This window comes from Moschus berezovskii, chromosome 12 (assembly GCF_049115385.1).
Source record: "Moschus berezovskii isolate FMDL1 chromosome 12, NW_MosBer_1.0, whole genome shotgun sequence".
Classification (NCBI taxonomy): Eukaryota; Metazoa; Chordata; class Mammalia; order Artiodactyla; family Moschidae; genus Moschus; species Moschus berezovskii.
Window position 1 is genome coordinate 51,849,419 of NC_142471.1, and position 19,020 is coordinate 51,868,438.

The following is a 19,020-nucleotide window of genomic DNA, read 5'->3' on the forward strand; positions in this document are numbered from 1 at the left end:
CCACCTCCAATGGCATCTCTGTTGGAAAACCCCACCACCGCAAACATCAAGAGAGCAGCTGAACTGAGGATTGACTGCTGCATTCTGATCTCTGGTTGAAATCAGAAGCACTTATTTTGGGTGCCATTACTTCTGGAGTGTCTTCTAATAAAATATCCTGATTTAATCAGGTTATGTGTTGAAAAATTAGAAAATGCTAAAACACATAAATCTCAGGCCCTACTCATACCTTCTGGGACACAAACTTTTTGAGGTTGTACACAGGAATTTGTTTTTGGATAAAGCCTCCAATGTGATTGTGATGTTCATGTCTAATTAAAAATATTTGCCATATTCTTTTGGTAAATGTGTCTCAGCAAAGCAAAAATGGCTAACTTTATTGTGGAATTAGCAAGTCTCTATAATAAACTGCTGCTGCTGCTGCTGTTAAGTCACTTCAGTTGTGTCTGACTGTGTGTGACCCCATAGACAGAAGCCCACCAGGCTCCCCCATCCCTGGGATTCTCCAGGCAAGAACACTGGAGTGGGTTGCCATTTCCTTTTCCAATGTGTGAAAGTGAAAAGTGAAAGTGAAGTTGCTCAGTTGTGTCCGACCCTTAGCGACCCCACAGACTGCAGTCTACCAGGCTCCTCCATCCATGGGATTTTCTAGGCAAGAGTACTGGAGTGGCTTGCCATTGCCTTCTCCGCTATAATAAACTAGATATCATTAACTAAATTATCTATAATTAATGAAAGCCACAATGGTGGCAGTCAGTACAGATGTGTTATATAAATGAACAAATGAATGAATGAATAAGTTAAATGTCATACATCATAACCAAGCTAAATAAATGACTTTGTTAATTTTGACAGCTACCAGAAGGTAAAAAAATTCTGTTAACTATTGTTACACATTTTTATAAAGTGCAATACTATCCCTAGAATACTGCAGCATCTTTTTAATCTCTTCTACATTGAAATAAACTATTATAGTCCATGGCACTTTTTAGTTTAATAAGTATTTACTAGTTTTGGATAATACACGATGGTGAAGTTGGCAGGGTACAGGACAATATAAGAACATAAAAGTGGCTAAGATAAAGCCACAGTTCCTACAGAACTTATATTCATACACTTAACATTCAGGTGAAACAAACTGCCAGTCCAGGTTCGATGCATGATACAGTATGCTTGGGGCTGGAGTACTGGGATGAACCAGAGGGATGGGATGGGGAGGGTGGTGGGAGGGTGCCCGTGCCTGCACGGACGATTCAACGTTCGACACGAATCGGCGTCTGTCGGCTTAGAAAAAAGGGGAGAGAGAAAAGATGGGGTCGAGAGGATTGCAGTGTATAACAGCAATACTTTATTGTATAGAGTGCTCCTTATATATGCAAGGACAAACAAGATCTTAGTCAGGACATCAGGAATGTATATCCCCATGGTTACAGAAAGAATTGTTCTTTTACACAATGACTTTTTCCCTCAGGCTGTCAGAGGCAAGGTAGTAACAAATTTGTTTTTCTCTTAAACTAAGCTACCGTGACCCTTCTCACCTGCCTCCATCCGCCTTAGCCCACGGTTAATGTTTATCCAACATGGTCAAAGGGGTGGCGGGACAGGGGGCAATTGCCTTTACAGGCTCCTTGAAACAAGGACTGCTCCCAGGGCAGGCATCCGAGACGCACCGCTCCCCGCAGCTCCCCCTTTTTATTTCTTTAATGTTGGATAAAGATCTATTAGGTGAGGGCAGTCAAAAAGAGGCGTCAGGAAGCAGGGCGGCAGTAAGAGAAGAGTTAACCATTCCTTATAATACGAGTGAATGCCATGAGCTGGCGAGTGATAAAATTGGATAAGCATTGTACAATACAAGGACCACAACAGAGCACACATACAACTACAAGCAGAATCACAAGTAAAGTTTTCCACCAATCTGTATGAAACCATGATTTGACTTGTTCCCAGAATGGCACAGAGGAGTCTTGCATAGCCTCCACTTGCTCTTTCATATCATTAACGGCATCGGAAACATTGGAAGACAAATCAGGAATATAAACACAGCACTCTACTTTTATAACAGCACAGGTCCCTCCCTGAGCGGCGGTGAGGATGTCTAACGCCATGCGGTTTTGCAGAACAGCTTTACGCATTTGCTTTTGTTCTTCATTTAATGCTTCTATAGCTCTTTTTGCATCTAGGAGGGCTTGCTGTGTGAAATTTGTTAGGGCATCTACATGTGCCATGATATCAGCATTACCAAGGGAAGGAACAAAAACAGCAGTTAAATAATCATACCAGTGAAAAACCGATCGAGACCAACGAGCTTTCAAAAGAGGAAGATTAGCGGGGTTTTTCATAGTAGAGCGAGTGATTCGGCCAGGAGCAAACACAAATCCAAGACTACAACGTCCCACCCAACCAAGGGGAAGCCAGGGCCAAATATTAGAGCCACAAATCCATTTTGTCCCGTTAGGAGCCACCCATCTTATACCGGGACTGTTTTCCCAATCGGATCCCGGCCAGAGGGGGTGAACATCACAATGGAAGGTTACATCAATCACCCGAGTACACATAGAAATAGGGGTAATGCCCACATGTTTCAACAGATTTTTTTCAAAGTCTTTTCCCCCAAAATGGGGTTGATGTTCTCGTTGTTCCCAGCAAATGTCGGCTTGTCTCAGCAACTGTCCTTTCTCCGGAGTCATCCAAAAGTACTCATCCCAGATCTGATAATACTCTCCAAAAAACCGACTTGGACGAGTCTTATTTTTGCTGGTATTAGAATAAGTGCGGTATGCATCTTCAACAGCCTTATAACTCACATTAACGTTGAACTGTAGCAAGGAGCTCGCCTTCTGATTACCCCTGTCGTTACACTCAGGAAGGGCAGAGACATTTAAATTAAGGAGACTTCTGTGAGATTGCTTATACTGGATTAAAAAGTCACAGACTGCAGGAAAATGCATTTGTTGTACAGGTGATACCCACCAAGGAAACCCATCGACTACAGACAAAGGCATAGCAGTACAAACCCAGCAGGCGGAGCTGTTGTGAAAGTCAGCATAAGAATGAGCCCATGACAGGAAGACATTTCCCTCAGAAGAAAAAAGCAAGCTAGATACAGTCAGAGCAAGGAGATAAACCCCTGGCCCGAATGCTGGGCAAGCAGAGGATTTGTCTGCAGTGGCAAAGCCTATCTGATTTAAAAGGAGTAGCAACGATATAAGAATTGCAGTTGGAGAAGACGAGGACGATTCAGCGGCGTTTATGCGAGCCTCATGCAGCAGTGTTCTCAGCTGCTGACTGGTCGGCAACGGGGCAGTCTCCCTCAGGGTCAAGCGCTGCATCTGGGCAGTCAGGGATCGCCTCCGCCGTGCGTACCAGCCTTTCCGGAAGCCAGCGCGGTGTTTCGGCATCCTGCGGAAAAACACAAACATGACCCCTTCCCCAGATTAACACAGGATCGGGGCCGTACCATTTGCCATCCAATGGATCCTTCCATTTCACCAGAGGACGCGCCTTTGTCGCATCATGATGCCAGAATCGCTGAGCTGCAGAGCGTCCATCGCGGTCCAGAGTCAGAAAATTCAGAACGAATAGAGCGTGATAAAGAAGGTTAGTAGGGGTGTCTCCATACACTGTTCCCCTTTTCAATTTATTAAGTTGATGTTTCAACGTTTGATGGGCACGTTCAACAATACCTTGTCCCTGGGGGTTGTAAGGGATACCGGTTTTGTGTGCGATGCCAAAACGACTGCAGAAACTTTGGAAAGCTTTACCAGTATATCCAGGACCATTATCAGTTTTTAAACAGCGGGGCATTCCCATGGTAGCAAAACAACGCAGGCAATGCTGAATGCAGTGACGGCTAGCTTCCCCAGATTGGAGGGAGGCTAAAAGGAAGCCAGAAAAAGTATCAACAGTCACATGCACATATTTGAGTTTTCCAAAAGAGGGAATGTGGGTGACATCCATTTGCCACAGTGCGTTGGGCAGTAGCCCGCGAGGATTAACACCATAGGAAGGAACCACAAAGAATTGCGGACAGGTAGGGCAAGTTTTAACTATTTGCCGGGCAGCTTCTCGGCTAATACCAAATTGTAGACGTAAAGAATGGCTATTTTGATGATGAAGGGCATGAGAAGCTTGTGCAGCGGAAATGGAGGTAAGAGAATAAATGCTGTGTGTGGCGTGATCTGCGAGAGCGTTACCAGAAGTTAATGGTCCAGGCAGGTTAGTGTGCGCTCGAATGTGACCGAAGAAACATGGTGACGTCCGGGCTTGAAGAAGTCGCTGAATATGAGAGAATAAAGCATAAATAGAAGATTTAACAGCTCCTATAAAAGGCACTGTCTCAAGGACCGTGAGAGCACGAACTACATAATGACTGTCAGAATAAAGATTAAGGCTGTGAGGAACTTGTTGCAGAGCACGGAGAACGGCAAAGAGTTCAACTTCCTGTGCTGATTGATAAGAAGTTTGACAGGAATATGGGATCCCATCAATAACAAGTCCGGCGACGCCATTTGAAGAGCCATCTGTAAAAACAGTAATTCCATCAGGAAGGGGTTTCTGGTGAACAACCTTAGGAAACAAAAATGAATGAGTACATGCAAATTGTAGCAATTTGTTAGGGGGATAATGTTGAATAATTTGCCCAGGATAATTGGCGAGCGCTAACCCCCAGTCGTCAGAGAACTGAAAGAGCCAGGACTGTTGTTCACAGGAAAAAGGAACACAAATAAAGGAAGGCTCTTGCCCGAGATACAGGACAGAGTCCGTTCGGCCTTTGGCAATAATTTTGGAAACAAGGACATGATAGGGTGTCAAAACACGAGAAGGAGATGATGGAAGATGAATCCAGCGCAGGGGGTTTTCCTGGAAAAGAACTCCAGTAGGAGAGTGAGAAGAGGGCAAGACATATAGTCCCCAGGGTTTCTGATAATCACAATACCCAGATTGTTGTTGGGAAATAGCAGTCTCTACCAGCTGGAGTGCCTGTTCCCCTTCCGGTGTCAAGGTCCTAGGGGAAGAAGGATGAGGATCGCCTTTAAGAATGTTAAATAAGGGTTGTAGTTGTCCTGTTGTTAAGCGCAGCTGAGGACGGAGCCAATTGATGTCGCCAAGAAGCTTTTGAAAATCATTAAGAGTAACTAAATTATCTCTAGACAGCTTAACAGGTTGGGTATAGAAACCGGTACGTTCCAGGCGAAATCCTAGATAAGAAAAGGGGGGAAAAGTTTGTACCTTTTCCTTAGCAATACAGAGTCCAGCGTTAGTGAGGGAGACTTCAAGGGAACCGTATGCAGCAAGCAACTTGGTCTCATTGCTATGGGCAAGAAGAATATCATCCATATAGTGCAATATATATACATCAGGGAAAGAAGTTCGTGTGGTAGAAAGAGCAGCAGCAACGAATTTTTGACAAAGTGTTGGGCTATTAGCCATGCCCTGCGGCAGTACTTTCCAGTGATATCGAGCCATCGGCTGAGCAAAGTTAGTAGAGGGTACACTGAAGGCAAAGCGAGGACAATCCTGAGGAGCAAGGGGGATAGTGTAAAAACAATCTTTTAAATCTATGATTATGAGGTGGGCATTACGTGGAATGGCCATGGGAGAAGGCAACCCTGGCTGCAAGGCTCCCATCAGTTCCATAGTGCTGTTAACCCTTCGTAGGTCTTGAAGTAAACGCCATTTGCCAGATTTCTTTTTGATGACAAAAATGGGAGAATTCCAGGGCGAATTAGAAGGTTCAATATGACCCAGCGCTAACTGTTCCCGCACCAGAAGCTGGGCAGCTGCAATTTTCTCGGCTGACAGGGGCCACTGATCCACCCACACAGGGTCAGGAGACTTCCAAGTTATTGGATCAGCATGGGTTGCGGGATGATCAATGGCCCCTATTAAAAATGGCCCAATCCTTTTCTGTCATTATTGGAACGCAATAAAAGAGGTTGCGGCATTCCTTGGCCGTGCTTTCCAAGCCCCGAAAAGGGAAGCAACCCTTGATCAAAAAGCTGAGCCGCAACCTGAGGGCTGGGACTATAGAGGTACACTCCCATGGATGTCATCACATCGCGTCCCCATAAATTAACAGGAATGTTAGGGAGAACATAGGGACGCATTTCGCCTTGGTGGCCTTCACCATCTTCCCAGTGTAACAATTCAGAACTTTGTTCAGGGTTATTAGCTTGTCCTATACCTTGCAAAGTTGAAATAGCCGCATGTTTTGCCCAGTTTTTTGGCCAGTGTTTTTCAGCAATTACAGAGACATCAGCTCCAGTATCAAGAATTCCTACAAAACGTTTACCATTAATTTTTAACATTAATTCTGGACGAGAGTTTTCAATTGATTTGAGCCAATAAGCATCAGAGGAACCAAAACCAGCAGTGCCGCGAGTGACACGATGAGCTTTTCCCGCGGGAACAATAGGGAGTAAAATTAGTTGGGCAATTCTTTTTCCTGCAGGAATAGTGGTAATAGTGCGAGGCGAATGTGCCATGATCTTAATTTCGCCCTCAAAATCTGCATCAATCACTCCGGGGGCCACCATTAACCCTGCCATAGTAGTGCTGCTACGACCAAGCAGCAGCCCCACGGTGCCCTGAGGTAATGGACCATGGACACCGGTAGGCAGGGCTTGCATACCCATATCTGGGGTTAATACTGTGTGGGTGGAGGCACAGAGGTCCAGGCCGGCACTCCCGGTGGTGGCGCGGAGGAGGCTGGTGACACCTGATGATTTTCTCTCTGCTCGGTCGTCATGGCCCCATAACATTGGTTCGGGGCCTGGGGCTGGCCCCTCACCCAGTTTCCCGACATGGGAGGGAGAGGATTGCCTTGCACATCTGTTTTAGATTTGCAATCTTTTACCCAATGCTTTCCTTTTTTGCACCGAGGGCACACATTGGGGGTCCGGATATTATTGGTATTACCCCGCTGCGGACAAAAGGCAGCCCGATGCCCGGGCTGGCCACACACAAAGCACCCTGCATTGCCAGAGGCGATGGGACGCCTCTTATTTTTCATTTGTTGTTGGTATAGAACTTCTTTGATACTTTTTCCCTGCAGGGCAGCAGCCAATGTAATACCCTGCATATATGAGGGTCCAATGTCAGCACAGATACGAATGTAATCAGAAAGTACCCCCTTTTTTCGGTAGGGTCGGAGGGCTGCTTGGCAGGCGGAGTTGGCATTTTCATAAGCCAATTGCTTGGTTAGCACCATGCCTGCTTGTTCATCGGCCATCAATTTTCCTACCGCTTCTAATAATCGAGCAACAAAGTCTTGATATGGCTCATCTGGCCCCTGCCGAATTTTTGAAAGATCCTCTGTTTTGTTGGCCGAACAGGGCAATTTTCTCCAAGCTTGACGAGCAGCATTGGATATTTGGGCATAAGCCCCAGGATGGTAATTTAATTGAGCATTAGTGTTTAGATAAGGGCCCTCTCCAATTAACATTTCATAAGTAGTGGGAAGCCCTTGTCTCTGATTTGTTTCAGCTATAACTCCGCATTGTTCTGCGAATTCTGATTTCCATAATAGATAATCGCCACCCGTGAGACAAGCGCGGGCGATTTGCTTCCAATCACTAGGGGGTAAATTTTGGCCCCCTAAATTTTCTACCATGGCTTGCGTAAAAGGTGCTGTGGGACCATACTGGGCACAGGCTACCTTTAATTCCTTCAATTGTTTAAATGGTAATGGCTCATAATAGCGTTGGTTAGCATTTTCAAAAACAGGAAATGCTTTGGGATAGCCAGCAAGAACTTCGCCCTCTTGCTGAGCTTGTTTAAGTGCTTGCTGGAGGGGGGATAGAAAAGAAGCATACGCTGGAGGCGCAGAAGAAGAAATAGGCTTTTCTGGCCCTGACAAGGGAGCGGCAGCAGAATTATTAAGAGGAGGAGTATCCACATTATCTTTAATGGTAGACAGTAGCTGCTTCATTAAACATTCTAGTTCCTGGATACAGGTTTTCCCTTTCTCTTCCCCTGCTGCATCAGTCATAAGCAGCTCCCAATCCTCCTGATGATATTTAGCAGCTGCTTCTTCTAAAGTCTCTGTATCCTCAGGATCGAGGGGACTTTCCTGCAATGGCGGAATACTAGATTCTGGAGGAGGAGGATCATCCTGTATCTTATCTTTAAGCCTCGACTCCTCACCATTTTCTAGGTCCAGGCAGTCTCGAATTAAGGACCACAGAGAAAAAGTATCCACAGGCATTTTTCCAGGCCCGTGCAAAGTGTAATGTGCCTGAATTTGCTTTCCCACCTTTTTCCAGGTTTCTAAATTAACTGTCCCCTCTTTAGGAAACCAGGGACATACTTCTTCTACAAATGCCAGAAACGCATTCAGCCGTGGAGTAGAAACACGAATGCCTCTGTCTTTCAACATGATTTGTAGCATATGCACAAAGAATTGCCGGCTATTATTTTGTCCCATAGTTTATACTCTCGACAATAAACCTTCCTACCCCTCAAACTTGTAACCTCAAACTTGTAATTCTATAAAGCAAGACTCACGTGGTCCGGGTAGCGGCCAACAGTCGTCCGTCTTCGGGCCCCACGTTGGGCGCCAACTGCCCGTGCCTGCACGGACGATTCAACGTTCGACACGAATCGGCGTCTGTCGGCTTAGAAAAAAGGGGAGAGAGAAAAGATGGGGTCGAGAGGATTGCAGTGTATAACAGCAATACTTTATTGTATAGAGTGCTCCTTATATATGCAAGGACAAACAAGATCTTAGTCAGGACATCAGGAATGTATATCCCCATGGTTACAGAAAGAATTGTTCTTTTACACAATGACTTTTTCCCTCAGGCTGTCAGAGGCAAGGTAGTAACAAATTTGTTTTTCTCTTAAACTAAGCTACCGTGACCCTTCTCACCTGCCTCCATCCGCCTTAGCCCACGGTTAATGTTTATCCAACATGGTCAAAGGGGTGGCGGGACAGGGGGCAATTGCCTTTACAGGCTCCTTGAAACAAGGACTGCTCCCAGGGCAGGCATCCGAGACGCACCGCTCCCCGCAGGAGGGGGGTTCAAATGGGGAACACAGGTACATCTGGGGCTGATTCATGTCAAAGTATGGCAAAACCAATACAATAATGTAATTAGCCTCCAATTAAAATAAATTTAAAAAAAGAAATAAGCACATTTGGACAGACCTGGATGTGAATCCTAAAACCAGGATGGAAGGCACAATGTTTCTTAACCATAACCTCAGAAATGAGAACAAAATGGTGAAAACTGGGCAATGGCAAAGGGAGAATTCTATGTTCAACAAAATTCAGAGAATCATGCATACATGCTATCTTTAAAGCAAGTGTACCTGCAGTTCATATCCCTGGATGTGGGGAATAACTAGAATACTTCATTTCTGTTCCAGAATAAAATTGACCATGGCAAAGATTTAATCATGAAATTTGTAAGAACATGTGCCTTTAAGACCACAACTTCCACCTCATATGATTCATTTTATGAAATTCAACAAAAAAGCAGTACAGTAAATAGCTGCTGTGTTTGTTTGTCAACATTCATTTCCCCTTCATCTTTCTTATTTTCCTCTGGGGAAGTAAATCTCCCCCATTCTCCATTCTCCATCTCAGAGAACTTTGGATAGCACCAATGGCTACAACATTTTCATTGTTACATATAAACTATAGCTGCTGGTGAATTTTCAGTATACTGAAATGGTCTACACATACAGAGGAAAAGAGGCAAGAGAAAGAGAGTGGAGGAGAATGAGAAAAAAGGGGAAAGACAAAGAGAGGGAGAGGGAGAAAGAGAAAATGTTCTTAGTCTAAATTCCTTGTCTTTGACTCTCTCAATTATGTGATCAATGAATTCCTCTTTTAGTTTTAAGAAGTTTTGATTTTCTATATTGTTACTTGCAGTAGACAAATCCTGCTAAGTGCAATATTCCAGATGACTTAAATCAAGGCTACTCTAAAGGAGATTTGACGATTAGGCTAGGTTTCAGGAAGAACTCAGTGTATCAGTCACCACTTCTGGATTCCTGAAATTCCTCTACAAAAAAATCAGCAAAACAATGGACATCCCTAAGGAGGATAATATGAATCCATGCGCTGGATCACAAAAGCAGGGCAACCTTATCATTCTAATTCATTTACTCTGAAAGGGAAAGGGAATTCCAGTAAAAATTACCTCCGAACAGTAGGAATTTACAAAAATTATCCCAGAAAAACCAAGATGTATAGTCATTTTACCATGAAAAAGAAGATCCTTGGATTTTAAGGCACGCAGCTCCAGTTCAAATCCTGTCTGTCAGGGCACACTATTGAGCACTTTGGCACTTAGACCTTCATTTTCTTCACTTAAAACATGGAGATGACACTTTTTCTTGTATGTGACTATAACGAGGGTCAAATTATATACTGGCTATGAACATACTTACCAACCAAACTGTCCCTTGTTACTTTTTATTTTCTTGAGGCCTGACTCTAACAGAAAGGAAGGAACAGAAAGAAGACAAAAATAAAGAATACAGGAGGAGAGCTCACAGGGAGAGACAGTGAATCCTGAGCATGGATTTTAAACTTTCATCAAGATGTCAGTTGTAGCCTGTTTTGAAGGCAATGGAGAAGCAATGGAGTGAGCATATTGGCACAGTTTCTGGTTTTCCTAGTAAAGGCATTTTGTAAACACTTCCTTCAGGAAAATTGCTCATTGGAGAGCAGGTGGCCTGTCCAGTTTACTATCCAGAGTGAACGCAGCCCTTCTGTGATCCATATAAATATGATACTTTCTACTTAAGAAAATACTTGTAAGAAAACCTCCCATTTTAATTTTCCTTTGTTCTACTATTTAGGGACAGATCGGTGTGGGTAAGAGAAGGATTAGAGACTTTGGAAGCTAGATGCATTACTGGCACTTATCTTTGTAGCTTAACTAGGTAATCCTTGACATTTCATTCACTAAAATGAGTGTTTTGCAGAACTGTAGTATAGCCTTTAAAAAAAAATTTGTCTCCCTATCCTGAAGAAGGTCTATTTATATTGACCTCACTCTCCATTTAAATTTATCTTCATAAATCCATATTAAAAACAGATAAATCTGAAACTTTTCAAAATAGCTATCAAGGAATGCTCTCAAATCCTTAGTTTGACTTCTTTTATGATTGTGAAATCTTAAAATTTCTTCTTACAAATATATATAGTTATAATACATCATATGAATGTAGTATATAGATTGTGGAAATTCATCCACTAATTTCCATCTGTTTATGCATTATTTGATACCTAACCTAAAATTTCACACAGCTAAAAGAGATCACAATATTGAAGTCAGAAGAGACAGACTTGAAGCGTCATGGTAATAAAAGAACAAGTGAAGAAAGACCACAAAGAGTAGGACTACTGCCAGAAGAAACAGATACTGATAGAAGTTTCATCCAAAGTCAGTGAAGCATAGCAATAGGAACATAATCATACATGTGGTTTGGACTTTCAAAGATTTAAAGATTCAGAGAATTGGCTTTGGACCTTTTAGAGACAATGTGGTATTAGGAAGAACACCAATTTAGGAATTATGAAACTGGGATTCCAGATACATAGTTAGGACTAATTCAGAATTTAAGCTTAGCTACTCATTTAATGTGGCTTCATCCAGAATACACACCCATCAGAGAATTGGGCTGCATTTGAAATCTTGTCCTGAATTGAAAAAAAGTCCTGGTTTGAAAAAAGACCCAGAACTTTCATCAGAGTCTAAGGGGGGTCTATAAGTCGTAATGTTTAAGAATCACTGAATTACATAAGTAAATGACTTATTTCACTCCTCACATGGGAAAATCCATATTACTAATAAAAATAATATTCAAACTTTTAGCTATATTATATGGTGAAATTCATTGATGATAAACACTGTGTCATAAAGAAAAAGCAGTATGTCTAGAGCTCATTCAAAACCTGTATGAAGAATGTGTATGTGTTCTCTGTTGCATCTGATTCTTTGCGAATCCATGAACTGTAGCCCACCAGGCTCCTCTGTCCATGGGATTGTCCAGGCAAGAATACTGGAGTGGGTTGCCATTTCCTCCTCCAGGGGATCTTCCCAATCCAGCGATCGAACCTATGTCTCTCCTGCATTGCCAGGCAGATTCTTTACCACTGAGTCACCTGGGAAGCCCATATAAATAATATAAAGGAGGGCAAATAATGATATTTCGGAACTGGCCCTTTTGTACTGATCTATAAAGCAGTATCACTTCATGGGAAATAGATGGAAAAACAGTGGAAACAGTGTCAGACTTTATTTTTGGGGGCTCCAAAATCACTGCAGATGCTTATTGCAGCCATGAAATTAAAAGACACTTGCTCCTTGGAAGGAAAGTTATGACCAACCTTGATAGTATATTAAAAAGCAGAGACATTACTTTGCCAACAAAGGTCCGTCTAGTCAAGGCTATGGTTTTTCCTGTGGTCATGTATGGATGTGAGAGTTGGACTGTGAAGAAAGCTGATCGCCGAAGAATCGATGCTTTTGAACTGTGGTGTTGGAGAAGACTCTTGAGAGTCCCTTATATTGCAAGGAGATCCAACCAGTCCATTCTAAAGGAGATCAATCCTGGGTGTTCATTGGAGGGACTGATGCTGAAGCTGAATTTGCAATACTTTGTCCACCTCATGCGACGAGTTGACTCACTGGAAAAGACTCTGATGCTGGGAAAGGTTGGGGGCGGGAGGAGACGGGGACGACAGAGGATGAGATGGCTGGATGGCATCACCGACTCTGTGGACCTGAGTTTGAGTGAACTCCGGGAGTTGGTGATGGACAGGGAGGCCTGGCGTGCTGTGATTCATGGGGTCGCGGAGAGTCGGACACGACTGAGCGACTGAAATGAACTGAACTGAACTGATAAAGCAGTATACGTCAATAAATTTTATGTTTTCATTAATAACAGAAAAAGGACACTTCAATCACAGGTCTGATTAGAATAAAATATGTAAATAATAGGCATCCCCTGGTAGGGCCCAACAGATGTTTAGTGGAATTCAGTTTTCAGTGACATTTCCTCAGGAGGCTGAACTAGATTTGAAAATGACTAAGAGTTGGTTAACTAACACTGTGCTCCCTAGAACTTTAGGAGTCTTTGTGGCACTGTCCTCATTTTAAGGCATCCATTCACATGTAACTCTTTAAATAGTGGTTCCCATTAAGAGCTATTTGACTATTTGAATGAGGTCTTAAATTCAGCAGTGTTCATGCAAGCCATTGTCTATGACTCATTCTAAAGATAGGAAACTCTGCAAAGTTATTTCTAAGAAAACACCTACTGAAAGCAAAGATCTATAATATTTCCTAATTTTTAAATAGAATTGATGTTTAATCATTTCAGCATAGTTTTCAGATATTACATATCATTTTTGCCTCTCCAAAATATATTCACTTCTTTCACGTGACTTACAGAATTCCATAAATTATGGAATCATTTGCTGCCTGAGGTAATAAGAGAAAAGGGTTTGGTCATTGCTACTGTTTCAACTTTGGCTTTTCACGTACACACTTGACAATTAAAATACTACTTTTAAATATCAGATAGCATAAACTATATGTTTCTCAATCTAGATGAAATTTTCTTTTTGCATTCATCTATATGAGTTTTTTTTGAGATATCAAAGTGAAATTTTTAGTTACAGAACATCACCCCATTATTTCAATTACATGTTAACAATTACATTGATTATTGGTTAACTGATTGATATTTTTAGTCTATGTGCTTCATTCAAAAAGCGAAAGGATATTTCTTTTCTCCTTGAACTTTCTTTCAGGACACCTTTGTTAATACAACTCTATTTTGCCTGATGACAATATGTGGTCTGCTTAGCCCAAGGGAAAGCTCACAAATATCACATGTGGCCACATGTTACAGAAATCTGAGCTTTAGTGAGAAGAACTGATTAAGGTACACTCTTTTCAGAACTTTATTGTTCATAAGGCACCCACATTTCTCACACTGTGCCAAAACTTATTATGAAACATGTTCTCCAACCAATGACCCTAGTGTAAAAATAATTTCTTGACTATGAATTGCTGCATTAGAGCCTTAAGAACTGTGAAGGTGACTTATTTCAACAGTAAAGGGGTTGTTAATGCAGGCAATGTTTTCTCTCAGAGTATTAAAGAAGGTTCTGAAAGAGAAAAAGTTAAGTGAGGGGGAAATAAAGCATGAAAATGCTGCTTTAAGAATAGAGAATGTTATCCTAGTATAGTTTTTATTGAAACACTTTCCTTCACAATATTCTCTTTATGAAGAAAATATTTAGGTCCCTTATTGGTTATAACCTGATCTATTAATGTCATTCAGGTTTCTCCAGGAAACATTCTAACTAGCTCAGTGTCATTCTCTTTTGAAAGTTCACACATAAATCTCGATGTGTATTCTATGCTTGCAAATGTTCACGCTTATGTCACAGTGTAATGGAGGAATGAATATATATTCTCTGCAGTTCTTCTAACATATTATTTCATGTCTTCCACACACTCTGTCTCTTCTCTCTCTGCTCCTTAAATCCTGAAAACTCCTCTTCTACCTTGTCTACATATAAATATGACCACCCTTCAAGACTCAACACAAATGTTATCCTTTCTAGGAAGTATTTTTACTCGCAATACCCCTTTTGTCCCAAAATAAAATGCTACTACTTATTTATGTAACTTCCTATCATAGCATCTGCAATTTCTTAGTACATTCATATTTACATGCTTCTCCCCAGCTAGAATGCAAGCTCATTAGATCATGTGTACTTCATTACTGTATCCCAAGGTGTATCAGAGTGCCTAACATAAAGCTGCTGCTGCTGCTGCTAAGTCACTTCAGTCGTGTCCGACTCTGTGTGACCCCATAGACGGAAGCCCACCAGGCTCCCCCGTCCCTGGGATTCTCCAGGCAAGAACACTGGAGTGGGTTGCCATTTCCTTCTCCAATGTGTGAAAGTGAAGTTGCTCAGTCGTGTCCGACACTTAGCGACCCCATGGACTGCAGCCTATCAGGCTCCTCTATCCATGGGATTTTCTAGGCAAGAGTACTGGAGTGGCTTGCCATTGCCTTCTCCGAACATAGAGCTAGCATTCCACAATTCTGGAATGAATAGAGATAATGCGAATGCCATAAAGTCATGGCAATTGATAATCTGGCTTTCAACATAATTTTTATATTAAACATAACCCAATTCTACACTTTAATTTTACATTAAAAAAATTTTTTAAGCAAATTATCCAAAACAAACAATGATTATCTATGATTAGAACCTAAAACCATTCACTTCCAGGTCTTTACTGTGTATAATATTACATTTCCTTTCTACAAAAAAGTGCCTTTAAATGATCTTCAAAATGACATAGCTCTATTATTTTATTGTCATTTTGTAGAAGCAATCTTTGTAATACTGATGTATAGAGTCATCATTTTTTGAGAGACCATCTAGTGTATATTGTCACCCTGCTTATTTAACTTATATGCAGAGTACATCATGAGAAACAATGGGCTGTATGAAGCACAAGCTGGAATCAAGAAATATCAGGAGAAATATCAATAACCTCAGATATGCAGATGACACCACCCTTATGGCAGAAAGTGAAGAACTAAAGAGCCTCTTGATGAAAGTGAAAGAGGAGAGTGAAAAAGTTGGCTTAAAGCTCAACATTCAGAAAACTAAGATCATGGCATCTGGCCCCAACACTTCATGGCAAATAGATGGGGAAATAGTGGAAACAGTGGCTGACTATTTTTTGGGGCTCCAAAATCACTGCAGATGGTGATTGCAGTCATGAAATTAAAAGATGTTTATTCCTTGTAAGGAAAGTTATGACCAATCTAGACAGCATATTAAAAAGCAGCCATTACTTTGTTGACAAAGGTCCATCTAGTCAAGGCTATGGTTTTTCCAGTGGTCATGTATGACCACTATACATGGACTATAAAGAGGGCTGAGTGCCGAAGAATTGATGCTTTTGAACTGTGGTGTTGGAGAAGACTCTCGAGACTCCCTTGGACTGCAAAGAGATCCAACCAGTCCATCCTAAGAGAAATCAGTCCTTAAGTGTTCATTGGAAGGACTGATGTTAAAGCTGAAACTGCAGTATTTTGGCCACGTGATGCGAAGAGCTGACTCATTTGAAAAGACCCTGATGCTGGGAAAGATTGAAGGCAGGAGGAGAAGGGGATGACAGAGGATGAGATGATTAGATGGCATCATTGACCCAATGGACATGAGTTTGGGTAAACTCTGGGTGTTGATGATGGACAGGAAGGGGTGGCGTGCTGTGGTTCATGGGGTCACAAAGAGTAGGACACAACTGACCAATTGAACTGAACTAAATTAGTGGAAAGCAACCATCTAGTATTTACAAAAATAAATGAAGAGGATGAAGCCTTGGTCTTTGAATGCAGGAAGGCTGTCATCTAAACATTGTAGGATGAAAATTCTGCCTTATGGTTTGTACTCATTAATCTTTTTTTCCTAGACATCTCAATAAAGTCTGGGAAATATAGTTTGGATATAATTTATTATAAATTATATAATAACAATATTATAGGCAGTCTCAATTGTATTTGTTTATAAAACTTTGACATTTATCATTGTATATTGTTTCAAAAGAAATTTGAAAAGCCCTCAAAGTAAGATTTTTCACACTTTTAAGTTTTTATATTTTTCTAGTTTCTTATAATTTTTAAAAATATTCTTCAGGTCTTACATTTTGGTTTAGTTTTTGTTTTTGTAAAGTTTATTAGGTGATTCTATCTCTGAAAATGCCATTAAAGTTATTGAACATTTTCACCAGCTTTAGAAATTCAAATTGAGTAAGTTACTTAATCGTACTTATTTTTATTGCTTTTTGTATTTTACTTATATGTATGTTTTGTCAAGTGATTTCTAGACATTTGAGTTAAGTTATATTAGCTTAAGTCAACAAGTATTACAATAATATTGATTTAAATACATTAATCAATCACATTCTCTTAGACATATAAGAAAAACAAAAATATACAAACTAGGTAAATTGTGATGTCCACAATCCAAAGATGTTAGAGCACAAGCAGCATAAAGAAGACAATAACGTTGGAAAAAAATTACTACGAAAAATAAGACACAGTAAGATAAATAACTAAAAGTTAAATCGATTTCTTGTTTAGTCACTAAGTTGTATCTGACTCTTTGTAATCCCATGGACTATAGCATGCCAGTCTCCTCTGTCCGTGGGCTTTCCCAATAAGTATACTGGAGTAGGTTGCCATTTTTTTCTCCAGGGATCTTCCCAACCCAGGGATTGATCCCATACCTCCTGCATTGGCAAGCAGATTCTTTACTATTGAACCACCTGAGAAGCCCAAAAATTTAAACAGCATTGTTAAATAGTTCATTAAAGTGCATGAAAAAGAGATATTTATATAATTATATAATTTATATACTCATTTTAGTATAAAGGATAAGTATACTTAACAATGGAGACTGATATTTTACAAGGTTTATCAGAAATTGCAAATATTGGTTATCTCTTATGCCATTTCCTTAATATGCATAGAATGTAATATAAGATAATGCTTCTAGTGGAATATTGAAAATCCAGAAATCATTCTTACCTTTTAAAGGAAATTTTGTATTTACCTAGAGTTGGATTAAAAATTCTTCATCATAAACCAGGTTTCTTTCCAGTACTGTCCTCTAGTTATAGTCTGGAATATCAATACGTGTAACTATTTTTAAAATTCTGAGCCAATGTAAATTAAAAATCAAACTGTTGAAGATTTAGTATCTAACACTGTGCTGTCCAATATGGTAGCCCCTAGCCAAATATAGCATTTAAGTTTTAAATTAAATTAATAAAAGTTGAATATTAAAAAATCCACTTTCTTAGCTGAATTAACCTCATGAAAGTAGTCACATGTGGGTAGTAACACCTTATGGGAGACTGTGGATATAGCATTCTCCTGTCCATTTCATTGGGTAGTTTAGGTAATAAAAGAGATTACATGTCAAGAATTAATCACAATGCAATGTAGCATGAATGTGACAAGCAGGTACAAGGTGCTGAAGTAGTGCAGAAGAGACAAAAGCAGGGAGAAGAAGTGGGGAAGTAAGAGGGAAAGAAAGAGAAAAGTAGGAGAGGGAAGTTGGAGGGAGAAGAGGTGAGACAAAGAGAGAAAAGGAGAGAGATTTTATCAGCGGCCTGGTTTTTCTTCCTTTGACAGAGGCAATTACTCCATCCTAAGAAATTAATAAAAAAGGAATTTCATTTCATTCAACAAACACCTTTTTTTTTTTAAATTTCTTAAGAATAGTGGAATTTAATTCCAATGAACAACCAAAAGCCATACATTCCCATGGCTGTACACTTACCTGCTCATGTAATAGATATTTCCAATATCCAAGATTTCAAAAAAAACTTTTTTTGATTCCTTAATTTGTTTTCAGGAGTCCTTGTTGGGGTGGGTAGCAAGAAGCCTTTTTCATTGTGCCAAAATGTCATGTATAAAGAATATACAATAATATAACATATACATATAAGATATGCTAAAGAAACATTTCTTTAAAACAATCATGAGACAGAAGAATGGATTCACGTATAAGTTATCTCATTGGCCACTCCTCTCCAGGGAGTATTCAGGATTCAGTATGGTCTGGACATCAGACATAGATGAAGGACCCCTCTCCTTGGGCAGTGTGTCTTAGGGCTACAGAATTACGGAATAGCAGCTACTCTCCTGTTGTTACCAGGTGCTCGAATACAGTAGCAATGTGACGTGACAAAACCTTAGTTGTGGGTGTATACTGCCAAGTCAGCACTCATGGTTGTTGAAGCACCAGTTTCCTTTGGTGTAGCTTTTGGAGTCACTCATATGCAAAGTCTCAAACCTTGGTCCATGCAGTTTTGCAGGAGTTTTCCTTACATCTCAGGAAAGCAAACTATCAGCCCTGGCCAGGTTTATTCTAATTTAGCAGTAGAGCGTTTTGTGTTGGAAATAATTTTCCTTGAAAAGCCAAAGGACGTTTTCCATCGTCTTCTGAGAAAGTTG

At 40.8% G+C, this 19,020-nt stretch overlaps 2 protein-coding genes across 2 annotated transcripts; both read right to left on the reverse strand.

Moving 5' to 3' along the window:
• Positions 1-1,541: 1,541 nt before the first annotated feature.
• On the reverse strand, positions 1,542-8,619 carry LOC148775994 (endogenous retrovirus group PABLB member 1 Env polyprotein-like). The gene is made up of 2 exons (XM_088842503.1): positions 8,506-8,619; positions 1,542-3,399 (listed from the first exon to the last, which is right to left on the reverse strand). Exon 2 carries the CDS (start codon positions 3,396-3,398, stop codon positions 1,779-1,781), a length of 1,620 nt encoding a protein of 539 aa, XP_088698629.1. The 5' UTR covers position 3,399; positions 8,506-8,619; the 3' UTR covers positions 1,542-1,778.
• Positions 6,644-8,425, reverse strand: LOC148775995 (endogenous retrovirus group K member 10 Gag polyprotein-like). Its single transcript, XM_088841971.1, has one exon. It carries the CDS (start codon positions 8,423-8,425, stop codon positions 6,644-6,646), a length of 1,782 nt encoding a protein of 593 aa, XP_088698097.1.
• Positions 8,620-19,020: the final 10,401 nt, after the last annotated feature.

Coding starts and splice junctions, on each gene's coding strand:
- LOC148775995 (XM_088841971.1), bottom strand. CDS start 8,425: ATGGGACAAAATAATAGCCGGCAATTCTTTGTGCATATGCTACAAATC.
- LOC148775994 (XM_088842503.1), bottom strand. CDS start 3,398: ATGCCGAAACACCGCGCTGGCTTCCGGAAAGGCTGGTACGCACGGCGG.